Source organism: Vespa mandarinia, chromosome 1 (genome assembly GCF_050613455.1).
Source record: "Vespa mandarinia isolate Hongniang chromosome 1, ASM5061345v1, whole genome shotgun sequence".
Lineage (NCBI taxonomy): Eukaryota > Metazoa > Arthropoda > Insecta > Hymenoptera > Vespidae > Vespa > Vespa mandarinia.
Genome location: NC_140810.1, coordinates 20571149 through 20592919, shown reverse-complemented (window position 1 = coordinate 20592919; position 21771 = coordinate 20571149). Strand labels below are relative to the sequence as shown.

Here is a 21771-nt window from a genome sequence, read left to right as displayed (position 1 = left end):
CGCGGAGGAGAGTCGCGCGGTCCTATATATAGAGATAAAAGAGAGAAAGAGAAAAAAAGAAAGGGAGAGAGCGCACGATCGCGTTCCATGCGCGATTCTTTCGTCGAAACGCGCGCGCGAGAAATCCGCTGCCGCCTCTGCGCCGTGCGATCTTTTCTATTGAGTCTCGCGCGAGAACAGCCTCGCGAAAATGTCAACGATCCCACGTCGATATCGGAGAAATTTTCGTTAAATCGATTATTCCCTTGATCCATGTACTCGAAAAAGTGTCAACGTTGTTCCTTCTCCTTGATGACTAAGACGCGCCGATTGTTCTCGGTGAGTGCGCATTTTTTTTCCTTAATAAAAATTTTAATAAAAGAGCCTGCGAGTCGTACTTCTTCCAAAATGGAATGTACTCTTCTTCGCGAGCTCTTTGTTTAACCGAGGAATAGCTCCTTGGCAAAAGCCATCGGTTCGCTAGCGAGGACGCACGTGCGCGCAGTCGTTCAGAAATTATATCGACACCGACGTTTTCCGGCTTTGCAAATACAGACGGATGTGTCTTTTCAGGTGTACGCGTGTACAAACGGCGTGTACATATGTGCGTGCGATCTCGTCTCGTCTCGTCTCGTCTCGTCTCGTTCATTCACACCTTTTTCACAAGGCGTATCTCCTCATCGAGTACGTTGTACGATTGAAACGTTCACACGCGTTTAAGAAGAGCTACGATCCCTCGTAACGTCCCTTTCGATGACGACTTATATACTTCGCTTTTCGATTGCGATGCGATGCTCTTACGTTCTGATGATCCCCGTGAAAAAAGTCAAGAAACGAAGACGTTACGCGCGCTGATTGTCCGTTTCTCATTTCTTTTTTTTTTTTTTTCTTTTCCATTCTTATCAAAGTTTCGTCGTATCGTATCGTCGCATCGTTCGACGAAAGATCTCTTGCTTCTTTGTTCAATGTCTCGCAAATGAATTTCCCGGAAGGGAATTTCGAGATCGATCGATGAAAGGAGGAACTATAACGAGAAGTATCTCATGGCTCGCGCCCCATAAACGATAGGACGCCGCTACGAACTCTCCTACGGCGGATTACGATAACGCGTTATCGGAAACGCGTAGGGTGATAGAAACAATGGGTGCTTGATTAATTACTTGGAAAGTACTAGAAAGGCAGAAGTGATGGATGTTGTTCTCCGACAAGAGAGAGAGAGAGAGAGAGAGAGAGAGAGAGAGAGAGAGAGAACGACGCAGCCGGTACATACGTGCGCCAAAGTATCCGTCTTCTTCTCCATCAGTGCAATAAACGCGATTGTTCTTTCTGCTTTCTAACACTTTCAACGAGTCACGCTCGATAATTTTTACGTATGACGCATTAAACATTGTCTACGTTCTCTCTCTCTCTCTCTCTCTCTCTCTCTCCCTCAACTACGCCGTTGAAAACTCAAAGATTACGAAAGATGACTAAAAAGATATTCTAAGAAAGGTTAGTCTTTGTATTTTTCTTTCTTTTCAAAAGACTCTTGAAACGCGTTCTTCGTTTTCTTTCCTGAAAAATAAGACGGAGAAAGTTAGGGATTACGATAGGACCGTTGCTCCCTCTACTGTCTTTTGTTCGTTCGTAGTCATTGATTTTGGAGAATTCCAATAAGTAAGACGGATCAGCTCGACGGCCGAAGACGCAATAGATACGAGATCTCTCGTCGTATAATCTACGATCGCGATTTAACATACAATGAGACGAATTGGATAAGAACGCGCGAGCCTTTCCATAATCTATTTCTCTTTATCGATCGCACGCGTGCAGGTGGCAATCCTGAGAGGGAATTCAATCAATGAACGAAACTCGAGTCTCTCCCTCCCTTTCGGAATTGGACTCTGCGATTATCTTTCATAAACTTGAAACGCGAGAGTATCCTCGAATGGGTTCATCATCGTCCTTCTTATCGTACGCTGGATCCTACTAATGACGACGTGAGAGATAAAGATCCGTGCTTTATGACTTTATATACGAGAGAAACGTTAGAAACGAGTTGAATTTTCACTGGTATGCAAAGTTTACCCACGACGACGACGACGACGACGACGACGACGACGACTGTTTTGAGCGCACCGACGCGACCGTACTTTCTTTACCTTCTTCTTCCCTTTTTATCCCCAGGCACACAATTTCAACGACTGCAACCGCATTTTTATTATTAACGCCGCGGAAGGTAGACGAGAAGAGTCCGAGTTTGCGTATAAAAAAAGGGGAAAAAAGTGGAAAAACGGGAGGAAAAGTGGAGGAAAGGAGAGAAAAAAATGTCACTGTGATTCTTTATTGTCTTCGTTATTTATCTTCATAACCGAGCGTAGTTCGTTTATGAGCGACATAAACGCGGTACGCTCTCGAGACCGAGCGTACGCGTTCAATTTCACTTTGAAAGGGAGAGATAGATGGACCGTTGTTGCTCGCTCACATTGACGATTGAGATAAGGAGAAAGGAAAGAAAAAAAAAGAATGGAAGAGAAAAAAGAATAGAAATTTTATATTCTTTTATGTCGATCCGGATGCACTTGTACGTACATCCATAAATATGCATACATATATATATTTATATAAGCATTATAGGTTACTTTAAGTTGCAAAGCGTGTTACTCGTTGAGTGTCGTGCTACTATGCGCGTTAGTATACGCGTTTATATTGTAATATCGCACGTGAATAAACATTGACAAGAGGAGGAGGTCGGTCGACCCGCGAAGAAATGAAAATATTCCGTAAATACTCGGCTCCCTGCAGACAATTAACGCGATTACGGCAAACAGGCTTTTTTTGTAGCGATCGCTCTGCCATATTTTATCGTGCAACATTCGTTCTCTTTCGTTCCGAGAGAATACGGAAATGCAAAAAAGACTTTTGAAAATTGAAAAAAATCGTGACGTCGCTATGTGTAATTAACGTAATCGTAGGACTTTGAGCGGCATTAATAAATCATTAAGTTTCTACCTGGTAATGCAAATTTGACGAAGACTTTTGCATCGTTCGGATACTCTCTCTCTTAGCCCTGCCCTTCCCCCCCCCTCCCTCCCCACTCTGCCTTCCCGCTATTCTCGTGGGAGCTATAATGCATTAATTATCTCTCGTGAAAAAGCATCAATTCCTTCCCGTCTACGCGAAATAAACGCCGGTAAATAAAGCGGTCTCGAATCAATGTGTTATATCCTTATTGTATTTTTATTGAAATCAGTTACATAAGTCGCGCTTTCATTTAAATGAACGATTACGCGCAAACGAATGACGCGTGGGGAAAGCAAACAAGTAGTTAATGCGACGCGATAGCGAGTTCTTTGATTAATTTCACCTTGGCCATTGGCAAATACGAAGAGAGCTAGTCATATTGAAAGACACTATGGTCAAATTTTCTCCGTTTATTCGAACTATCCAAAGCATTTGTGCGTATCTGTCTGTCCGTGTCTATATTATTAGCAAGTCATTGAGAATTTACTAAGGTAATTTTTTTCAGGTAAGAATATCGTAAATAAACATTTACCTGTTACATTGTAAACTCGATATAAATAATACGATAGAAACGATCGTACTTACCTAGCAGACCATTTAGAGTGACCATTTGTAGACCCAAAAATATTTTTCTCTTTATGGTCTTCCAAGTGAGCTCTTCTTTTATCTTTCATCCTTTCTTTCGTTTTACTCGAGACGTCATTTCAATAACAAGTCTGGCCTTTCCCAAAAGTATTCGTTCTCCTTTGATTTATGAGTCTCGTCGAAAAGACGCGCAAAAGCATTTACGAGCCGGTTCCAAAATATTCTTCGTCGCGTTTTATTTTGAGAACTCTACGACGCTTTTGGTATACTTAGAATGGCACTTTTAGAAACGAAATTTCGCTATTAATAGCTCTCGCGATCGTTGAATCTATTCGATACGAAGGGAAAAGAGATCGTAACAGACGACGAGCACTTCTTTATTACTTATATTTTTATTCAAATAGATCGCGTCTTTTATTGTATATATCGTATACGTGGTATGCGTTAAAGTTTTTCCCAATAAAATCGTCGGAGAAGATGTTGATTCTATAAAGCGTAATTAGATCAGTTTGCAATTATTGCTTCCAAAAGTGATATTTTCAAAGGGTAACTCGAAAGGAGCGCAACTGAAATGTGCGATAAAATGATTCCTTGAAGGAGCACCCCCGCGAAGAACCATAAAGGAGCCCGCTTCGCATTACCGTAAATTGTCGTCCACGATAATGATGTGCTGTGATTTTTTTTTAACAAATATTTTTCTTCGATATAAATTACGACATATTTGCTCATTTTGCGGCCTGCCGTCCTATAAATATTTTTAAACAGGTGCATAAATGTTTGCAGAAGCAACAACTCAAGAGACGTTACGGTTCGCCTCGTTTTTCGCGTCGAACTGAAAAAAAGAAAGAGAGCGTGTCCGTGAAATCACACATTCTGAAGGGTTGTGTGAGTGTGTGTGGGTGTGTGTATACAGAGAGAGAGAGAGAGAGAGAGAGAGAGAGAGAGAGAGAGAGAGATGGAAAATAATCGTCGTACGTAAAAATTCTTAGATTTTGATTCTTTACAGCTTGAGTCGGTCGGGCAGGTGCGATCGCGGAAGACGGATGATCGGTCGATCGCCATTTCGCTTAATCGATCGTTCACACATGGATTTCGAAATTTATTGTTGCCAACCGATTTACTAACGCATAAAGCAGTCGACGCTTTTACACGCGAATAAGAAAACAGCTCGAATATACGCGCGAGAGAGAGGAGAAAAAATATTTTCATTTTACAGACAACAGTCTCCGGTGGTGCGAAGCGATCGAAATATTTGTTCGTAGACTTTGAAATAAATCAAATGAGATATTCAAAAGCAATATTTTGAAGCGACGACAGGGAGACGTGGAGAAAGAGAGAGGGTCTCAAAATAGGTCAACCATTCGGCGTTATCCGGTGACCTCTCCTCTATCGATCGACAACGTATACCTGTTTACGACAACAACTCTCTTCTCGACCTTGCTTCGAACTCGTCTTCTACATTCTCTCGTGTTCCTTCCGAAAACACGAACGCGACTATAGACAACGGAGAGAATTGGATGATGATAAGGGGCGGGAGGGGGGCCGGGGCGAGAGAGTGGTCGTAAAACCCGAGAGTCGAAAGTTCCAACCGTTTCGAGTAGATCCTAAAAGGTAAAGGAAAATTACACGTTCCTTTGTCCGGACGATAGACAATAGTCTATCGTAGGCTGCTTTCCGTATTCAAAGACACAACCACCGTAACTTTCCGAGTGCAGAAGATGTGGGTTTTCATCGAGTTACCGATCGAGCAGTTCCAACGACGAATACAAATCGGGCAAAGACTCTCTACGCTCATCTGTCCCCACCCCCACCCACTCCTCCTCCTCCTCCTCCTCCTCCCCACCCCGCTGGACAAAAGAAGAGACCTCCAGAGAGGTAACATAAAAGAGGGGGAGGGCTAGATCCCGTTAGGAGGAAATCGCCCAAGTATAGCCTGGACGCATCCATCAAAAGACGTCCTTTCGTTTCCTGCTTTCGTTTTTTCCTTTGCCCGTTTTGCTGACCACTCAGCGAGCTTTTCCTTTCCGATTTCGATATTTACGATTGATCGATGAAACGCTAATACGTCCCCCGGCACATCGACGTACGTTCCTCCTATTCAAGTTAGGTAGAAGCAAGCGCGTATTACATACACGGACGATATAATGGCACGTGCCAAATGCTTTTTCACCTATCTCCGATCGCCGCTCTCTTATCATCGACGTGTACGAGCTTTCCTGCCTGAGCCGATATACATCGCCCCTTAAGTGGATACACTTCATTTTCGTGCTTCGCCGTAATACGAATCAGGAAATGAAAAAATGGATTTGTATCTTCGTACGCGACTCCTATTCATGGCAGGAGAAACGAGCATCGACCTTTGCACCTTTCTATATTTGTTTCAACGAGGCGAATCAGGGCCTGCCAAATTTTCCTTGGCAGAGGAGGGAAAGAGAGAAAACGAATCACCGAGGTGTCGTCATCGAGCTCGAAGAAATCGAAACGAGTCGAGAGGAGTCGACGATGTTACAAACGTTCTGCTGCCAGTTACGTTTCGCCGTCTCTCGGATCCTTTCTTTCTCCTTTCCGTTTGTCTCCATTTCAATCCGTTTTCTTCGATTTGCCATTTCGTTTTCGTGTCTCTCGCGCCTGAATTGGCACAATGTGGGTCAGGAGTTTCCGATCTCGCAAAGATTTTCCAAAACGACGCGACCGAGCAACCTATAAATAGAATTTTAATGACGAGCTTAATTTATGGTTCTCGTTCCGCTTCGAAGTGTAGTTTTGTTACAGAACGAAATTAAGTCCGGCGACCCGGAGAAATGTGTTTAGAAGGTTGTGCGTCTATTGGATAACGGTAAATCGAGCTCGCCCAGCTTCTCCGAATGTTCTCTCTCTCTCTCTCTCTCTCTCTCTCTCTCTCTCTTTCTGTGTTCGCGTAGAGTCGCAAAAGTTCTCTACGAAGCGTATCGGCGTGACCTCGTTCCGCATTGTCCCAAATTGATCATTTCCATTTCAAGACGAAGCATCGAACGTCGTTAAAAATTTTCCCATTGAAAAAGATCAACTAGCGATTTGATAGGACTGACGAAACACAATCGTTGAATATAATGAAAGAAAGAGAGAGAGTGAGGGAAGGGGAGATGGAATACGAAGGAAAAGGGACTTTCGGTTATAATTAGTAACGATTCTATAAAAGATGCTCTAGACTTATACCGTCAAACGCTTCGTATCGTTACGTTTTGTTTTGTGTTTTCGAGAGAGAGGATTGACGCCAGTCACAAGCCACAGCCGCTGTCGGACGACACTTTCTGTACACGTGCACGGCAACGGCTTATCGAGCGTTCGTGCCGAACGAAGTTCGGCCCTATCATCGGGGATTAATTAAGAAGCGAGGATGCGATTAGCCGTCGATCGAGTCGGTACGACGGGCGCCGGCACCTCCATCAGCACTCACTCACTCACTCACTCACTCACACACACGCACGTACGCATGCACGTATACTCCTCGTATATGTATGTACGGACGGCTAAGAGAGAGACGAAGCAACAGCAGCCCAGCAGCACGTGCACATACACCGAGTAAAAAAGTGTGTGTGAGAAAGAGAGAGAGAGAGAGAGAGAGAGAGAGAGAGAGAGAGAGAGAGAGAGAGAGGGAGAGAGAGGGAGAGAGGGAGGGGAGAGAGCACTACGATCGCCATTTATCGTCCGCCGCAGAATCGTCGAGGAGAGAGCGTGAATGAGTTCGAAGATCGACTGCCCACGAATGATTCACGCTGCCTACGCGATTTACTACATTACAGTAAGTGTCCTACAGTCGTAAACAAGCCGATAAACGGTATAAATAGGGTTTTGTTTATTACCGAGTAAGTCGCATTATCGGTTAGTCAAACATCGCTTTCGCGCTTTTCTCTCTTCTTCTTTATCGAACATTGCTCGTGCATATTTCGACATACTTCTTTTTCTTGTTGTTTTTCTTTTATTCGCAAGTAGGACGCGCTTATTTGTACAGGACGCGCTTTGTAAAGTACGTCGTTATCGGACGAATTTTTGACTAATTATTCGCAGCGAATCTCTCTTATAAAATCGGTATTAGCCTTCGCAAGTAACGTCCCACGATAAGATCGTTGTTTTCGTTCTCGAGTAATCGATAAGAGCCTATGCAGCTTTCGACTTGTCGCGTTTGTATTAACGTGAGAATCAAACGCAAAGAAAGAACTTACCTAGGATCATTGAGATTCTACGAGGTGGTCGATAAAGAAAGAATTCGATCGCGATACTGGATGTATGTCGAACTTTTGAGGCGACACATGTAGACGAGACCGCTGCCGTAATGATTCGTATAAAAATTCTATTTTATACGATCCTATCGAATGCATTGCGCATCCCCATGCATTTGTTAATTGACCGACCGGTCACATTTATTTCCGGTTCGTCACGAGCGCGTTTTTCTGGTCTCGACGAACCTGGTTCAACGCCAGTAGGCGAGGTAGTCGCGAGGTTATCGTTGCTACGGCTCACGTCTGTCATTGTGTTACTCGAGTCGACTTAGCATTGTTCTCGGCGATCGATGAATCGTCACGTGAATACTAGAGAGGCCCGCTATAGCACCTCTGACGTGCTCGATTTGCTCTGAATAAATATTCGGAGAAACGATTGCGTCGGTTCGTGGCGAAAGAAAATCTACTCTAGCGCGCGTTATACGATGGAGAAGGAAAAGTTACCTTCTGACTTTATCGCTGAGCTGTTTAGAACGCGACGATAACGATAGGGACGCGCCAGAGAGTTCCTTTGGAGAAACCTTACGTTGGGATTTTCGAAACGAAAAATTTTCGGTCTAAACGTTTTTCCACGTACTTGCGTTTTTCCATATCGACCGTGCGAAGAACCGCCTATAAAGTCCTAAGATTCGAGGAAGAAGTAAACAACGCCATTTTTCCTCTTTCTCTCATTCGTTGGACTTTGGTATTTCTAGTAAAGTCTAGTAAAGCGAATCGATCACGCTGGAAAACAAGATACACGTATCGTCGGAAGCAACGAAACAACAAACATTAGGCAGTTATCGCGTTGTAACCCGATATTCTTGGACTTTTTGAAAATTGATCGTCCACGTCGATGTGTAAGTTTCGAAAAGCCGAACGCGTCGCGTCGGAATTGCATCTACGCACGCGCACGCGCACGCGGGAACAGAACGCATGACTTTTCAAAAGTTTGAACCGCATAGTTTGGCGCGATATTATGTTGAAATAACTACAGTCGAAGCGATCAACGGTCATTACTTTTTATCGCGATAACGAAAAATTCCAAGTCAAGTGTGTGCGAAACGAATGAGAACTCTCGAAGGAACAAACAAACAAACAAACGATCAACATTAACGATCTTACGGTCGCGCGTCATTATCTAATAGTCGTGTCTTATCGTGTGTGTATGTATATGTACAATCAAGGTTCATTTGAAAGAGCTTCCATATTAACGAGTAAAATTAAAGCGCGTCGAATGATATTGTTTTCTTTCAAACTCTCCATCTCGGTTAAGAAAATAAAATCGCTTTGTTTCGATAATTAGTTGATCATACGTAAGGTAAAGAAAAGAAAAGAAAAGAAAAGAAAAGAAAAGAAAAAGCACAAAAAAAAAGCAAAACTCTTTATCGCCAAAAGTTTCCGATAGCGTGCGATCTATTATGAAACTTCATCGTGCCGCTTCGTTATCGTACGCGATATTTGTTTTTCGATCTCAAGATAGGAGAACGTGCACGATGAAGTTAGGTTACTTTCGCGAGAATTAGAAACGCGATGCAATCTTTATCGTGACTCTCGATATCTGCCTTCGTGGAGGTTCGTAGAAAAAAGAAAGATTAGCGTTGTTAGATTAAAAGTCAAGTTCAAAGATAGCGGTTTGTTCCTCGGTGTATCGACGGTCTAAGTTCAACGATCGATCGCCGTTCTTTGAATTTTTTTTCGAAAAGCAATATTTTTTGAAAAGGAAAAAGATCGTCGTAAAGGAAACATAAAGGAGCAAGACGAAGGAAAGGAAGAAAAAGAAAAGTTGGCGGAATAGCAATTGGATGCAACGCTCGAGGAATCCGAGAACCGACCGGATGCAACGCCAGAATGGGAATGCGAGGCAACGCGCGCGCCGCAAGAGTCCGTTACTCGTATCGGGTATTTCCGAGAACACGACTATAAACAAACAAACACACGGAGAGCGAGCGCGAGAAGGACGGAGACCGAGAGAGAGAGAGAGAGAGAGAGAGAGAGAGAGAGAAAGAGAAAAGATAGAGGAAAGGGAGGTACGCAGAGTGCGCGCGCGTTCATTCGCGCGTGCCCTACCTTCCAAGGCGAGAGAGCGCACTCTGTGAGCCCGAAGATGGTAGGGGCGACAGGGAGTGGGGACAGTGGCGCCGTCGCTTCGAGTATCCCCGCCGGGGCGCCAACGCATGCGCGCCAACCGAAATTCCCCTCCTCCTTACCGCAACTAACCGTATGGACTTTTTCCCCTCGAACGGTCAAATTCGAACGCGAACTCGTCGCCGCGCCAATAAACAATTCCGAATGTTTATTCGTCCTCGTGATAGTAGGCCGATGTCAACGGGCGCGTATCGTGTCGTTATTCTTCCTTTTCCTTTTTCTTCCATTCCCGATTCTATTTTTCTTGCCCTTTTTTTCTTACGTTCGACTTAAAAAAAGTCTCCTAAAGAGACTTTTCTTTCTTTACGTCGTTAGCATCAACTAAGAGAAGGAGAAGGAAAGAGAAGACTCGAGGCATAGTTCGTGCTTTCATTGTAATTTTCGCATTTGACCACAGTGGTAAGAGCGTGCTTTACGATCTACGACTAAGATTACCGACACTACGACGACAACGATGACGTAGGTGGGGCGGTGGGGGGAATTACGGAGCGAGGAAGAGAGAGAAAAGCAGCTTCTCGAGCGCGCGCGCGCACCCCACTCGAAGCTCCCGGATGCGGGCTCGAGCAAGGCTCGAAGAGAGGGGATAGAACGCTTGAGGAAGAGGTCGTACTCGGTGGTGGGGAGGCTTGCCGCCAAGAGAGCTACTCGTGGTGGGGAGAAAGCGCGGGTTAGCAGCCCGGACCCGCCAAGCGTAGAATTCAGTAAGCGAACGGCTCTCTATGGCCGCGAACGTGTTTTTCGTTCTTCGGTTCCCGCGCATGCACATATACGCGTATATCGTTCCCGAGAGACACACTTATCCGAAGGAAACATAATATATATATATATATATATATATATATATATATATATATATATATATCTATCGGGACTTTTGTTTGGAAATCCGCTAAACATTGACGACCATTACCATCGACTTCGTCCACATCATCGTCATCATCATTGCCATTATTATTATCGGTTCTTCTAATTCCTGTCATCGCAAAAAAAGAGAAAAGTTTCTAACGTAAGACGGAAAAACGCAACACGTAACAGTAACCACAACTACTACTACTGCTACTACTACCATACTACTACTACTATTACTACCACTATTACTACTACTATTACTACTAAATCGATCCATCCTCCAACCGACGAGACACAACACCACCTATAACAACAACAACAACAACAACAACAACAACAACAACAACAACAACAACAATAACAACGACGACGACGACGACGACGACGACGACTCATCCGTCATTCCTCTTTTTTTTCTTCTTTTCCCGCAACCTCGAAGGTTTATCATCGGAGCAGCGATCAAAAGCAAATATACATCTTTGGTTTTTCCTCGAATCATTTCGGTTTTCGATTTTTCTTATCTTCGTTTCCGCGCAACTGTGGCTTTAATCATTCAAACTGGATTCCAACAAGCAGTACGTGTCGCGATTACATCGCGGCTACCGGAGGCTTAAGAAGTTATTCAAGGTAAGATTTTCGCAAAGAGACATCGTAGAAGATAGAATATTCCAAGCGATTTGTGCGGAAAAGTGTGTTTCCTCCCAAGTGCTCATACTAACTTTCTCTTCGCGAAAAAGTTACATATTTGTTTTTCTTTGACGGGGGAAGACCGGAGCGTTGATGGGGGAAAAAGTAAAAAATGTTAAAAAAGATATGAGACGAGCTTGAAAACGTAAAGAAGGCTTTTTCGTTGCTCGAAATTATTTCTAAATAAGACGCTCGTGTCGCGTTAGACGATCGGGAAGAGAGCGAGCATCCCTTGCGGTGTATTCGAGGCGAATAGCGAACGATACCTCGCTTACGAAGAAGATGAAAGAGTCGAGGTTAACATACTGCCTCGCGGCATGAATAATTTACGCTCGGTCGAATTTAAATAAATTCGCCTGAAGCCGAGTTCGCGCGAGTGCGGTACGTAATCTCTCTCTCTCTCTCTCTCTCTCTCTCTCTTTCTCTCTGCGAACGACTCGCCTCGAAAGTTGTTTACAGAGGCCTTCGGAGTCGATTTTTTAAACAGGTTCGCGACGGAACGCGGAATTTTCGATAGGAAGACCAGTTGCCAGGTGATTTTTTATTCGGTCTAGATTCCTTTTTCGTGTATCACGCGCGTTCTTTCCTATTTATATTTATATATATATATATATATATATATATATATGTATATGTATATGTATATATATGTTTGTGGGTATGTAAATACATGTGTACGTATATACGCTCGCGCAGAATGAATCGCAAAAGAAACGTCGTCGGATTTCTCGTAATTACATTGGCGAATTAAAGGAAAGAACGAGAAACTAAGTCTTCGAGGTTGAGAGAATTCGATGAGAACGGTGTCACCACCGATAGGCTCGTCTGAACTTCGAACCCCTCCAACGGATAATCAAGATTCTTCCTCCGAGTGTTTATTCTCGAGCGGACGAAAAAAACATGTTTTCGTCGAGCTCACTTATTTGTCAAGAGTCTCTGCTCTTTGATAAAGTTAGAAAATAGATATTTTCAATAGTAGTTTGTACGGTCGTTTGACAACAAACCGCCTACGCTCTCCCCACCTCTTGTGCTAAAGCGTTAAAGAAACAATGTCTTGATACGTAAAGGAAGGTTAACGTAGTCGAGTGAAATTTGAAAAAGACGACGACATTACCGTACTACTACTACTACTACTACAGCCAGCGTACGCATACTACGCACCCATTATATCCAACAATAAGTTCGAGGAAGAAGCACTCTAAGCTAGTCTAAATCGTGCCTCATCATTGACCCCGGCTACTTCTCTTTTCCGAAGCACTGCGTCTCGATCGATAACGCTTAAAGCGCGAGAAGAAGGAAAAGCTACTACCCTCTTTACCCTCTCCCTTTTCTTTCCCGCCCTCCTTTCTTCCCTTTCCATTTTCTTTTCTACGCGGCGTTTTCTCCCCTTATTTTTCTTATATTTTTTACGTTATTTACATATTTTAAGTTTATATCTGCTCGTATTTTGTTCTTTTTTACTGACTTGAGAAGTTGTGCATGGCCTAGTGCAATAAAATTCTCTCTCTCTCTCTCTCTCTCTGTCTCTCGCTTTTGGAGCAAGGGATCGCCGCGTGTTCTAATTTAGGTTGTGCTCGCGACACGTTTCTCAGCGTCTGCGAATGCAAAACATTTCATTCACGGACAAAAGTGTCGGCCGCCGCGCCGCCGCCGCCGCCACCACCGCCGCCGCCGCCGATAGGCGTAGTCCCTTCTGTGTTCTCGGGAAAAACGGCACGAAAGTGGGGATGCCGGAGATCGGCCTCCTTCCTCTTCTCTCTCTCTCTCTCTCTCTCTCTCTCTCTCTCTCTCTCTCTCTCTCTCTCATCCGTCCGTCCATCCGTCGTGGCTGCCACCGCCACTGCCGTCTGTCGCCGCTCGCGCAAAGGGAGAACGACGAGCAGGGAGAAAGGTGGTGGACCGTGTTGTCCAGTGGTTCTTCGCGTCGTCTTCATCCCTTCAAGAAGGACTCTCACTTGGATTGCATTTTCTATTTCACATCGCCGTTCGAAGAAAATAAAGTAATTAATAAACATTGCAATTCGACTTTTGAATATTTCAATAATCGTATGGCGTAGAAATGATTAGACGTTTATTTCATATAAACGGCTGCAACGAATAAAATTAAGAACCACTGAGATGGTTGGTACTGCGTGCCGCTGTGAGAGTGCAGCACCGTTTGCGGCACGAAAAAACGCAACCGCCATGTAAGCGGGAAGAGAGAGGGAAGAAATGAGCGAACGAGCGAGAGAGAGAGGTCGGAAAGTTATAAAGGACGGAAAAAAGGCGCGCGTGCGAGAAGGAGAGAAACGAGCAAAGCTAAAATTAGAATGTCCGTTGGAATGCCACTCGTTCTCTCTCGTGTGTAAATGCGTACGCGTGCGTACGTGTGTGCTCGCTCCTCTCTTTTCTACGTGCTATACGTGCGACTATGCTGTCGCATATATCCTATAGAAAGAGAGTCACTGCAAAGCAGACTCAAAAGCATTGAAAAGAAAAGAAAAGATTCCGTCTTTCGGAAAATTCCTGGGCTCCTTCGTCGTTCTTCTTTCTGCTCCGAAACAATTTTTATCGTTCTCGTGCGTTTTTTTTTTTTTTTTTTTTTTTTTTCTTTTTTTTTTCCCCGAAGAGGATGAGGAAAAGTGGGGGAAAAAGAAGGGGCCGATGTATCTCCTCGTGTACTAGATCAAAACGCGTTTCAGGGATTGGATTTGCAACCAGGAAGAAACGCGGTCACCGTTTCCACTGTGCGCGGTGTCTCACAAATCCACTTTTCCGACGAGGGCTTTTCTCGTGAAAGGGACTGGCCTGCTCTCGTTTCTCTTTCCTTGGAAAATGGGGCAACTTGCTCCGATATCGCACGCGCATACTCGGTTTTCACTATGGAACGTTTCCATAAGCCCTGCTATTGGGAAATTCGTCGAGCGTTATAGACGAAATGGTTTCGAGTTGTGATTCGAAGCGTAGATAAGAGTATAAAGGAGAGATAAGTAAGGGGGAACTAGAGAAAAAACTAGAGAAAGAGAGAGAGAGAGAGAGGTAACTCGAGCGTTACTCCTCGGAACGTCATCGCGTAGGGCCGACAAGGCTTCTCTCGAGCTAACGCTCTCGAGAAGGTCGACGGCCTGATACGGATGGTTGACGACGCTGTGGGGCCCGCCTCGTAACCGGCCTGGGAAGAACGTGAACGTCCTCTCTCTCTCTCACTCCCTTTCCCCCTTTTCCTTCCGTCCCTGTGCCAACATCCAAATCGCCTGTCTTCTCTTTCAAGTCCTCAAGAAAGATTATTATTGTATCTTTCAGGTAGAATATCTCGTGCATAGACCTACAAAGATGCGAGCTAAGCGAAGCGTGGGTGACGTATCACGAAATTGAACCGTTGCACGTCTTTTATCTCTTCCATTATCTCCCGACGGAGTCGATATACGATGATCTGGTACCTGTGCTTTTCCTCGAGCACTTTTACCTCTCCGTATCATCTTATTTATCGTCTTCTCGTATTTCGGCGGAAGTGCGTTGCTTCTGAAGTACGTCTTTCGGGACAGGAAATGATAAGATTAAGGGTCGATGGTCCGAACGCGGTAAAAACGAGTAGCGGAAATGCGTAAGACGTCTCCTTCGCTTTTCGATCGAGGATCGTTCGCGTAGCGTGGGAGGATAAAGCTCTATGTCTGTCTCTCTCTTTCCCTCGACGCGTGGGGCCACGTGCCGCGTTGGTAGTGCGGTGACGTCAGACGACGACTTCCGCTCCGCGATTTCCCGATGCTACCGGATGAGAGGAGTTAAGAGTACCGGATACCAAACTCTCCGTAGGCTCTCCTCCTCGCGTTTCGCTAACTAACGCTAGGCTACACCTTATTCGAGCTCGTATCCTCGACCAAAGTTTCTCTAAAGTTCCTCCGAAGAAAAGTTTTTCTTTTTTTTTTGTTTCAGCGTGTGGCGAATCAGGCGCTTACCGTTTCGCCACAGCCGGCAGTAACGGTGGAGGGGCCGGTATCCAAAATGTCTCCACCGACGAACGACGTGACCAACGGTGTAGTGGCGCCAGCAGCCACCTTGGCGCCCCGAGTTCCTACGAACCCTTCGCTTACCACCGTAAATCCGCTCACGCACAAGCGCACTCCGAAGGATTTTATTTTTGTCAAGGTGATCGGCGAGGGAAGCTTCTCCACCGTAAGTTCTTTTCTCTTTTGGTCATCTTTCTCCCCGTTCTCTGCTATTAGGAATTCTCTCTCTCTCTCTCTCTCTCTCTCTCTCTCTCTCTCTCTCTCTCTCTCTTTCTAAGAAAGGCAGGTGTTGAACATCTAAATCTCTCCTTCAGGTTTACCTCGCCAAGGATATTCATACCAGCAAGGAGTACGCGATAAAAGTGTGCGAAAAGCGTCACGTCATCAAGGAGAAAAAGACCGAATACGTGAAACGCGAGAAGGAGGTGTTGAACATGCTCGCGACAGCGAAACACTCATTCGTGCGTTTGTTCTGCACCTTTCAAGACATAGAAAGACTCTATTTCGTTCTATCGTACGCGAAAAACGGCGAGCTCTTACCTTATATCAATAAGGTTGGCTCCTTTGACATCGAATGTACCAAGTTCTACTCGGCGGAGATCCTACGTGGTCTCGAGTACCTTCACGGTCTTGGCATCATTCATCGTGATCTCAAGCCGGAGAACATACTTTTGGACGAGAAGATGCATCTGCTAATTACCGATTTCGGCAGTGCTAAAATCCTAAAAGATCCGGAGACACCGCAAGTGATGGGATCTCCGGCGGATGACGCTCAACAACAACAACAACAACAACAACAACAACAACAACAACAACAACAGCAGCAGCAGCAGCAGCAACAACAGCAGCCGCAACAGCAACAGCAGAGTCGCAAGGAACGCAGAGGTTCCTTCGTCGGCACCGCGCAATACGTTTCACCGGAATTACTGACCGACAAAACGGCGAGCAGAGCGTCGGATCTTTGGGCGCTCGGCTGCATCGTCTACCAGATGGTCGCCGGTTTGCCACCGTTCCGTTCGCGGAGCGAATATTTGATATTCCAAAAGATCTTAAAGCTCGAGTACGAAATACCCGATGGCTTCTGCGAGTTGGCCAAGTCCCTCGTCAGTCGACTTCTCGTGCTTGAACCAAATGAAAGACTCGGCGCTCAGGACGAGCACGGCGCCGGTTATCCCAGTATTCGTGCTCATCCATTCTTCGAGGGTGTCGACTTTGAGACCCTCCACGAACAAACGCCACCGCCGATTTATCCCTATTTGCCCGGCACCTCGGAGCACGAGGAACTCAGGTCGCAGTACAGAGTTCCAGATCATCTCGAGCCCGGCCTCGACGACAAGCAACTAACGAGACTTCTCGGTCTTGGCATCGGCGAGGATGACGACGACGACGATGACGACGACGACGAAGACGAAGACGACGAACACGAGAACAACGCGGATAACAATGCCGAACCTCCTAGTGGTAACGAGCCGAGCGAACGAGTCATCGACAAACCCGCCCGACGTGCCACTGTACTTGCCGCCGCTGCCACCGTTGCCGAGAGACAACCGAGAAAGACTAGGACCTCCGGCACCGAAAGTAACATCGCCGATCTCACGCCCGAGGAGATCAGAAATCGATTGGAGAAGCAACGAACGTCCAGTCAATGGGACGTCTTCGTCGAGGGTAATCTCATCTTGAAGCAAGGCTTCGTCAACAAGAGAAAGGGCCTCTTCGCTAGACGGAGAATGCTCTTGCTCACGACCGGACCTCACCTATATTACGTTGACCCTGTCAATATGGTGCTCAAGGGTGAGATACCCTGGAGCCCCGAACTCAGGGTCGAGCCCAAGAACTTTAAGATTTTCTTTGTCCATACTGTAAGTTTCTATATCGAAACGAACTTGATGTCGTTTCATTTTTCTTCTCTCTAATCGAACCTCAATTTTTTTTTGCGTTACAGCCAAACAGGACGTATTATCTCGAAGATCCCGAGGGATTCGCATTAGAGTGGTGTAGAGCTATCGAGGAGATGCGAGTCCATTGTTACGGCCTGCAGGAATCTACCGCTTAAGAAGAAAGTTGTCCGAGAGCAATGATTACGACTCGATCGTCCGAGAAGATGACGATAGAGATTCGATGATTTCATCCTTTCGAATTTTCACATTATATAGGAAAGAATTTGTTATATGTGTGTGTGTGTGTGTGTGTATACATATATATATATATACACACACACACACAGGAAGACATCGTAGGGACCGATAGATGTCGCTTCTACTTTAGAAAAGGTACTCTAGATCGTTTGGTCGTTTCCCCCTTGATTCTCGAGGGATCTTCTTAAAGTTAGATAAATTATCGTTGCAAGAGGCAGTGGCAAGCTGCTTCGAGACATTAAAGGTAGAGGGAATTGTTTAGGGACAAGTATTTGCAAAGCCGTATCGGTCGTTCATCGATGTAACGTGAATGTGACGCGGCGTCGTGCGAAGCTTTAGGAAAATTCTTTATAAAGTGTTTATAGTCGAAATTTCTAGTTACGGTTAGAAGAGAAGTGACTCGAGGAAAGGCCGAATGAGAATGTAAAATTAAGAGATGACGTTTATAGCGGATCGACGAAATAGAAAAGGTAAAATATTGGAAGGAATCTAGATACGGACCACCATCCCCTTTGCAGCTTTAATAATATCGCTTACTTTTGTTACGTCAGCCGAGAAACAATTGGTCGAACGTGCGTGCGACTCTTTCGTATTCGATCTTTTTATTTATTTATTTTTTTTTTCTTCTTTTTTTTTTCTTTTTCTTTTTTTTCTACTTTTTTCGTCTCCCTATGTACCTGTCTTGTAAATAGAAAAGAACCATTTCACTCGAAAAGCAAGGCAAAGTCTTTGCGAACCGAGGATGCATGTTTATGCATCCCCATTATATATATATATATTTAGAATTAATAATTAGCGTAATTTGTAAGTACAAAACAGTGTGTGTTCTCGTCGCGTCACCATCGATTCGCTTCTCCTCGGGTTTTTGCTCTCGTTCCATTTTTTCGTCGCGACCATTTTATCGGGCCTTTGCGGATTTTGAAGTAAAAGAGAAAAAAGATAATAGACAAAAGGAAAAGAACAACGTCAATTCGAAAACACATAGAACAAAAATCGTCTTGTACGTCGACGTAGAGCAGGATGGGTTTGCGTCGATAAAAGTTGGAGAGTGCACTGGTAAACGATGATTTTCTCCTACCGCGAAGAGGACACGAGAAAAATCAAATGCGATCCTATTTAGATTAAGTAGATAGTCTCATTTTTTCGCTTAGCTTTAAGAAAGAAATAGCTAACTGTAATATATTTAGAGAAAGCGCACCGAAATTCGCTCTTATTCGCGTGCGCGAGTATAACTTATTTTCATTCGCGTTAAGCCAATCATTATCATTATCTCATTATTCGCTATTATTATTATTATTATTATTATTATTATTATTATTATTATTATTATTATTATTATTATTATTATTATTATTATTATTATTATTACTACTATTATTATTATTATTATTATTATTATTATTATTATTATTATTATTATTATTATTATTATTACTATTGCTACTATTATTACTATTATTATTATTATTATTATTATATCGTCATCATTATTATCACTATAATTATATACCTTTTAATAACTCTAGGATGCATTATTAACGCTCTTGTTAACTACTACGTAGCTGTATGTATTATAATATCGCCGATATAAGTATTGTTTCCTCGTAGATTTAAAAACGCGTAATTTTTCGTTTATTTATTATAGAAGAAGCGTATTCGTCCTACGTTATTTATTTTCCTCTTAGTTCTTTTTTGTTTCTTTTTTGTTCCATCTTTTCTTTCATTCGGTTTTTCTTCTCTTCGTATTTTTCAAAATAAGATTTAAGAAGTCTGTATAGATGTTACGCATTAGTTGTATTACCGCTACCACCACTGCGACTATTACTACTATTAATGCTATTACCAATTATCATCGCTACTATAACACCGCGTTGAATATTGTATATAAATGTGTGTATATATCTTTATATATATATATTATTATTATATATATATATATATATATATATATTCTCTCTAGTAATTGCGTATATGTACACACACATAGATAGTAGAAACAATACGCAAGCGTGTATAAACCCATTACAACGTCATTGTAAAGTTAGAAACTTTGTAAATATATTTCGCGACGATCGTCAAATAGGAATCGGGATGAATCGCCTCGTTTCTTTGGCTTAAAATCGTACGACCAAATTCCTTCTTACTGTATATTATATACTTGTACATTATCATTATCTATACGCATTGTATATATATATACGCACACACACGCATGTCATGTGTGTATATATATATAAATAATGTTATTATGAGCGATATTTATGAGAATGTGAATATATATAGTTAGTTAGATAATTTGTGTACAAAAGAAATTCTTAGTCTTAGGATACAAAAATTAGGATAGAATTCGTTGATGCCACTCGCCGGGACGAGAAAGGCTCGAAAATAAGGAATTTGATCGTACGTGCGTTTATTCAGTCTTTTTTCGTTGTTGAAAATTTCAATGTTACAATAGTGGGAGTGCGCGTAATGATCGACTTTCTCGTGAGCGCAGATTTAAACAGGGTATATAAAAATAGAGAGAACTGTGCGGAAAGTGAAAAGAACGGATGTAAGGTCGAATTTCGTGGAGCAGGGAGCCGTAGCTCGATGTGTTCGAAATAATGGCGGTTCTTCTTTTAGATCCGGCATTGTCCTCGCGCCCAGTGGCTCTTTCCAAAGTGACCGCTTTTGGTGGGCTACGTACGGTGCGAGCGGACCAAGAAAAACGGAAATTTCTTCGCACGAATTTCTTCCATCTTCGCGTTCTTTTTTTAATTTTCCGCCTTCTTCCCTCTTTCCTAGTTGCACGACTTTTTTCTTTCTCGCGAGGATGTTTTCATTTTTCCATTTATTTTTTATTTTTCTTTAAGTCTTTATCCTTTTGTGTGTGTGTGTGTGTGTGTGTGTGTGTGTGTGCGTGCGTGTGTGTGTGCGTGCGCGTTCGTTCCATTTTTACTTTATTATCGTGCTCTCTCACTCCTCTCTCTCTCTCTCCCCTCGATCGATCTCCATTCAATCGATCGATCAAAACGAGGTATTGTAGATATATATTAAACGTGAAAATTCAGACATTCGCGACACATACCAAAGCGCGATAATGCAGCTTTATTTCACACGCGTTCTTTACGCCAAGCCGCATCTTGTTTTTCTACGTTTTATGTAGACTTACTGCTGTAAAGTTGTAGTAGGCGTAAAGAAGAGCGTGTACGCGAGGAAAGAACGAGGTGGTTCGTTAGATTAATCGTACGTTAGGCGAAAAATGTTTGGTGGATCTTCGAAATCGCAACTCGGAGATCATGGTATTGAGATTCCTATGTGCTTCGAGCGGCGTCGTATTCAGTTTTTCTTTTGTATTATATAGTTCTAATTAAAGAAAATGTATTCGCGAATCGACGCGAAGCGATGCCAGCTCGAAGACGCCTCTCAGCGCGCGACGAGTTCAAAGGAAAATACAAAAATCCTAGTTAATTTAATTAATTTATGTATAATACGCACGTATTAGTGCGTATATAGGAAGGAGACGAATACTTAACAAAAAAAGAAACAAAATCAGTGGTATAAATTCGTGTTCACGGATCATTTTTACCGTGGGCCACGCAAGCAATAACAGGCAAGGCCTTGCGAACATTGAAATGCCTACTGTTTCGATGCGATAGAAACGCTTCAAACTATTCATTGCAGTATTACTAAATGTATACAGATTTTAAGATAACACACGATCGACACTTCACACCGGGCCCCAACATGCGTACTCGATCACATCTACACACACATACACACATCTTACATGCACTTCAAACACACACTCGTACACAGGATAAGGATAAAGACTGTAAATAGTTAGCACGTAATTGATATTATAGGCGACGAAACCTATTAACATCAAATTTATTTATAGTAAATTTTCCGAAACATATACTCGACTGCTTTCTTTATGAAAACCATCAAAAAATCCTCGATCCTAATTCTAATCATATATATATATACACGTATCATTATTCACTTTATTACAAACGAAATTAATGGCCAATTGACACACTTGTTCGTTTGATTTTATTCCTGCGAAAATCTTGTATTACATATTAAATAATTTTTCAAAGATAAAGGAAACATGAATTAAATTGAATTAAACTGGAAAAAAGTGAAATATAAGGAGCGGACAGTTGTGGAACGAATATT

At 43.3% G+C, this 21771-nt stretch overlaps 1 protein-coding gene across 6 annotated transcripts; it reads left to right on the top strand.

Annotated features, from left to right (window-relative positions):
* The first annotated feature begins 237 nt into the window (after positions 1–237).
* Pdk1 (Phosphoinositide-dependent kinase 1) lies at positions 238–21510 on the top strand. 6 transcript variants are annotated; one of them, XM_035879414.2, is made up of 4 exons: positions 238–318; positions 15402–15641; positions 15790–17334; positions 17418–21510. In XM_035879414.2, exons 1-4 carry the CDS (start codon positions 253–255, stop codon positions 17526–17528), a joined length of 1962 nt encoding a protein of 653 aa, XP_035735307.2. In that variant the 5' UTR covers positions 238–252; the 3' UTR covers positions 17529–21510. The 6 variants fall into 6 exon arrangements, with proteins under 6 accessions (XP_035735307.2, XP_085518220.1, XP_035735310.2 ...); XM_085662094.1 differs by lacking the exon at positions 238–318 and adding an exon at positions 6084–7348; XM_035879417.2 differs by lacking the exon at positions 238–318 and adding an exon at positions 9208–9707.
* The last annotated feature ends 261 nt before the right edge of the window (positions 21511–21771 follow it).